A 6,140-nucleotide genomic window follows, 5' to 3' on the forward strand; every position below is an offset into this window, starting at 1 on the left:
GATTGTACTTTTCCATGTAAGCATTGTATATGTGCTTGACTTTTTGATCTCTGTTCTTCATATAGAAAAGATTCCATGTTCTCAACCACCTCATATAGAACATGGAATCATGAGAGCATCTAATTCTTCAGAAGAAAGGGAAGAAACCTTTAATTCCAGCCTTTATGTCCATGGCACTAAATTAAGTTATATTTACAAAGATGGTTTCAGGATATCTGGAGAAGATGGGATAACATGCTACATGGGAAAATGGAGTTCTCCACCTCGGTGTGTAGGTGAGGACAGTATGCAAAGTAAAATCCTATTTTCAATGCAATTAAATGTAATCAATTGTCATAAAAGTCATGAGACTGAATCCTTTAAGTTTCTAAATATATAAAATCACTTATATCTAAATATTTAAAATCATTTTTATGTATTTTACCAAACCCACTTTTTTGCATTATCAAATCAGTCCTATTTTTGTTAATTTTATTGTTCATTATAGAATCACTTTTAATTATGGTATTTAAAAAATTAAAACTAGAAATGTAGTGACACTAAGTCTACATGATTAGGTATACTAAGTCTACCTATTCATATAAGTTTACCTTTCACATTCTCTTCTTGTAAGTTGTATTGCTTGGTTTGCCAGGAGGTTTTTTAAAAAAATTCTTGTTTTTCCTACAATATCTCTTCTGATTTCTTACAATGTATGGTATTTTTCTTAAGATAATTAATTCTCAATGCTTTTCCTTTTATTACTCATCATTGGTTTGGGAAGCATTGAAGGTCTCTTTCATGAATATATTGACATTGCTAGTTTCAAGTTCTTGCTCAGGTCGGCAGCTGGACACAACCAGAGAGAGTACTGGTTTTAGGAAGCATTTGTATGTCTTTTCTGTGATATGATCATAGCTCCTATGTAATCATCTCTTTTTATTTTATCTTTTTTTAAAGATTTTATTTATTTATTTATTCATGAGAGAGAGAGAGAGAGAGAGAGAGAGGCAGAGACACAGGTGGAGGGAGAAGCATGCTCCATGCCGGGAGCCTGTCGGGGGGACTCGATTCCGGGACTCCAGGACGGCGCCCTGGGCCAAAGGCAGGCGCTAAACCGCTGAGCCACCCAGGGATCCCCTTTATTTTATCTTTTAAAAGATTTTGTTTATTTGACAGAGACAGAGAGCACGAGAACACAAACAGGGGGAGCAGCAGAGGGAGAGGGAGAAGGAGGCTCCCCGCTGAGCAGGGAGCCTGATATGGGGGTTGATCCAGGACCCTGGAATTGTGACCTGAGTCAAAAGCAGAGGCTTAACCAACTGAGCCACCCAGGCACCCCAATAATTTCTTTTTAAATAAAACTACAAAATATAACAACCAATACATAAAATTAAATTTCAGAGTTTGTTAAACATGGAGTAATTTTTTTCATTTTTTTTAAAGGACTTCCTTGTTAGCTACCATATTTGATTATGCATGATAGTTCTACCTCACATATTAGGTAGTTACAGTATGGAGTAAGAAGTCACAGCTGTGCTGAGGGTTTTGGGATTAATGGACCTGCATTTGTAAAATACTTAGGAGAAAAATGGTCCCATCCACCAGAATGCATAAATATAGTGCCTTTAGTTTTACCCTAGGCTGATGAATATCCTTAGTTCAGAGCCTAAATGGTACAAGTATGAAGCTAGGCAGTAATACTAGACTTTAACTGGTATCTCTGGGAAGTTTGGGATTCTGGTAGAGAATTAGCCCTAATAATAAAAGGTTAGCAACATGAACCAAATTATTTCACTTTCATGTCATCTTATGTGCACTTAGGATAACTTCTGATACACATTCTCAGTCTTCTATTCTATGTTCCTGTATCACAGCTCCTCAATCACATCATGGCTCAATTTACTGTTAGTTACTTCCTTATTATGATTTTCTAAGATATTTGACATAATTAAAGGAAGCAGATTTTAACAGAAGCAAAATGAGAAATACATGCATTAGGCAGATGGCTCATATGGGCAAAAAAGAATTCAAATGTAAGAAGTATGATCTCTAGCGTTACATGTGTCCGTATTTCTTGTCCGTATTTCTTTAGGCTTTTTATATCACCATCACCCTGTTATACTTTAGGTAAACATAGAACCATTCACTAAACTCTACTCCTGAAACCAATATTACACTTTATGTTAACTAACTAGAATTTAAATTAAAAACTTAAAGAGGAAACAAAACAAGAAGAACCATTTAATTTAATTAAGTCAAGACTTCTAACATATTTTTTTCAAGTTATAAGAAAAACTTTGTGCAGTATTCACTGGTTTGATATGTACCTGTTATTTTAGATTATAGTTATTGGCCATTCTGTGTTCTTAAAGATTTACTGAACGAGTACCTATTATTTTTCTTTCAGAAATTTATTGTTCTAGTTTACCTATGAGTAGGATGCTATACTCATAGGCCCAAAGAAGGAATCATACAGATCAGGAGAAAAAGTGATTTATAAATGTCCAAAATAGGCTGTCTGGGTGGCTCAGTTGGTTAAGCATCTGCCTTCAGCTCAAGTGATGATCCCAAGCTCCTGGAATCCAGGCCCACATTGGACTCTTTGCCCAGTGGGGAGTCTGCTTCTCCCTCTGTCCCCCCACCCCCACTTGTGCTCTCTCCCTGTCTCTCTCAAATAAATAAATAAAATCTTAAAAATGTTTTCACAATATTACCAATTGGATTGGATCCAATATTGTACAGTGTATTAACCACTGGATAGGAAGGACAATATGCAGAGGTACTTTAATGAAATCTATTTATTAGAGTATTTAAGAATAAAATGTAGAATTACCTCTAGCATCATTAAAAAATGGACATAGATGATTTTTTTAGGCCAGAACAAAGACATTTTATGCCTTAGCATAAAGGAATGAGATTGTATACTCACTGGTTAATCTTATAACCCAGTGATTCTCAAAGTGATCTCTGGAATGGCAGCACCAGCATCTTTTGAGAAATTGATAGAAATGCAAATGCAAATTCTCAGGTTCATTCAGACCTATTGAGCAAAAAACCTGGGTCATGCAATCTAAAAATGACTTAATAATTCCCAAGGGATTTGATGTACACTCTAGTTTAGGGGCCACGGCTATAGCTAATTGCACTTTACATCTACCTGAATCTCAGTGATGAATTACATAATACTCATTACAGTGTCCTTAAGCATTTGCCAAAAAAAAATCATTGGAGAGTATTTTTATAAATTACGTATTTGATTTTCTGTTATTTTTCCATATCTCCTGTTTGGATCCTCAATAAATCATCTTCATCCTTCAACTATACAGTATTCTTCAAAGTGTGTTAATTCTTGATTTATTCTCTAAGGAAGTATCTACTCTGTTTAATTTTTTAAGAGCCTAAAATTATCTGCATAAATATATGACTATAAGCCAAAATTTGATGTCAAATAATATTTTTATTATGATTTGCTTGTGGTTTATAAATTGATATGATTTGTAATATTGATTTTAGTAAACTCATGGGGAAAATCCATAAAACTCTTATTTTCATAGAAGCTTAAATCTTTTTTTTTAAAAAAAAGATTTTATTTATTTATTCATGAGAGACACAGACAGAGACGCAGAGACATAGAGGGATAAACAGGCTCCCTGCAGGGAACCCAGTGTAGGACTCAATCCCAGATTTCAGGATCATGACCTGACCAAAGGCAGACTATCAACCACTGAGCCACCCAGGCATCCCTAAACATTTTTTTTAAGGATTTTATTTATTTATTCATGAGAAACACACACACACACACACACACACACACACACACAGTGAGAGAGAGAGGGGGGGGGCAGAGACACAGGCAGAGGGAGAAGCAGGCTCCCTGTAGGGATCCTGATGTGGGACTCAATCCTGGATCCCAGTATCACACCTGAGCCAAAGGCAGATGATCAGTGGCTGAGCTACCCAGGTGTCCCCCTAAAAATTTTTTTTATTGTTATATTTCTCAGTTCTGTATTTCCTACAGGATTTTAAAAAAACATTGTCAAATAATTCCAAGATCTATGTCATCTCAGTGTGTGGTCTTCTGTTGATTTTCTTTCCCTTTTTAGATATTTCTGGTCCTTGGTATGATGAATGATTTTCAGTTATATTCTGGACATTTTGGGTATTGTGTTTTAAGACTTTGGATTTTACTGAAGTCTTTTATTTATCAGTCCCCCATTACTGCCATGCAGGGTACAAGTCCATGTTCATCATCTGGCCCCTGTGGATCAAGGTGGGGAGAGAAGTGGTTTTAGGTTTCTCCTATGATGTTTTTCTGAAGTAACTGAAGTATTGTAAAAAATGTTTGTTTTGCTAGGTTACTCGTTTCCCAAGTCTTTGTCTAAAGAGATAAAAAGGAGGGGCGCCTGGGTGACTCAGTCTGTTAAATGGCTGCCTTTGGCTCAGATCATGATCTTTGAGTCCTGGGATTGAGCCCCATGTCAGGCTCTCTGCTCAGCAGGGAGTCTGCTTCTCCCCTCCTCCTCACCCTGCTTGTGCTCTCTTTCTCTCAAATAAATAAATAAAATCTTAAAAAGAAATAGAGACAAAGGGAATTCTTGGGACATATATATATATATATATATTTTTTTTTTTTTTTTGCCTGAACTTGGTATTATTTTTGGATTGCAGTCTTCTTCAGTGCCTAGTCCAGGATCCATAGAAGGCAAAATGAAAGCCCAGATAACTCACTGCAGTGTGATTCCTTGAATTCTGAGGTCCTTGAAAGATTGACTTATCTATATCTTTCATAGTCTCTTATATTGGATTTTACAAAATGTTTAGGATTTTTAGTTATACTTAGCAGAAGGAATAAGCAGAAATGTTTGTACCTCATCTTGTCCAGAACAGGAAGCCAGCAGTTCCCTTTCACATTATACAGATGTGTAATTTTTTGACTTTTATTAAAGAAGTTGATGTTTATTTTATAATAAAAATGAAAATCAATAAACAACAAGGGATCCAATAGACAGTGCAGTATGTTGTAGATAACAAGAAAGTTTCTTTGTTTGAAATAACTATCCATCTATCCAGCATTTATTTACTAAGAAAAACATTTTTAATATCACAGTGCTGCGAAGCAGATATATTTGTTAATGCTTTCTGTGTGCTTTCATGTAGGATAAAAAGGGCTTAAAAGTGTGAATCTGTTTAAGTGATTAAAATTTCATTAGTGAGTCATTTATGTCAGCAGAAATTACAAGTGTTGATATTAAGTATTGTACTATGTTTTTATTGTTTCATTTTAACCTGTTTTTCTTTGACTTTTCAATAAATCTAATCATGTCTTTTAGAGTCTGAAAGAAAATGTGGGCCCCTTCCACCTATTGCCAATGGAGAAATCATTTCATGGCCATTACCAGTATATGCTCCAGGATCATCAGTCGAGTATCAATGCCAGGCCTTGTATACACTTTGGGGAAACAGGAATATAATATGTAGTAATGGACAGTGGTCGGAAGCACCAAAATGCTTAGGTAAATATTTAATGTTCTTATGGATCCTGTGAAAGTCAGTGTAATGAATATGAGGTTTTGCTATTTATAATAGAATTTTCATGGGTTAACATACTTTCTATTGAATGCTTGACTACCAAATATTAATATGTGAGGAAATAAAATTTGAAAAATTCTTGTTCAAGAAGCAAAATAGTCTTTAATGAAAGCTCTTTATGTGATAATTGGCATTATGAATCTTTGATTATAACATTTAATTATCAGAGACTAAACACATACCTCATCTTTACATTCTTAATTGTTTAAAATGATTTAAATCTACATGATGGATTTTTCAATCAGTTGGCATAGAAAAGATTTTGAGAATGAAGCCCTCAACCAGTGTGGAAGATTCCACTTGAAAGTCCAAAATTCTGGGGAAAACATTTATTTACCACTTAATGTTTTATGTTTATTTTTGTATTTTCAGGCCCCTGTGTGACATCAGAAGAAATCATGAGAACACATAAAATACAGTTACGATGGACTGACGAAAAACGACTTTATTTAAAAATAGGGGACGTTGTTGAATTTCTGTGTATGTATGGATATAATAGAAAGACACCAGCGTATACATTCCGAGCAAGCTGTCAGGAAGGGAACCTGGTGTATCCTGTTTGTGGATAA

At 35.0% G+C, this 6,140-nt stretch overlaps 1 protein-coding gene across 1 annotated transcript in view; it reads left to right on the top strand.

Moving 5' to 3' along the window:
* The window catches only part of LOC129505787 (complement factor H-like), a 69,230-nt gene extending 64,927 nt beyond the window's left edge, over positions 1 to 4,303 (top strand). Inside the window, exons 8-9 of the mRNA XM_055319026.1 lie at positions 66 to 275; positions 4,212 to 4,303. Coding sequence (XP_055175001.1) covers positions 66 to 275; positions 4,212 to 4,303 — 302 coding nt within the window. The remainder of the gene's footprint in view (positions 1 to 65; positions 276 to 4,211) is intronic.
* Positions 4,304 to 6,140: the final 1,837 nt, after the last annotated feature.

Source organism: Nyctereutes procyonoides, unplaced genomic scaffold, assembly GCF_905146905.1.
Source record: "Nyctereutes procyonoides isolate TBG_1078 unplaced genomic scaffold, NYPRO_anot_genome, whole genome shotgun sequence".
NCBI lineage: Eukaryota > Metazoa > Chordata > Mammalia > Carnivora > Canidae > Nyctereutes > Nyctereutes procyonoides.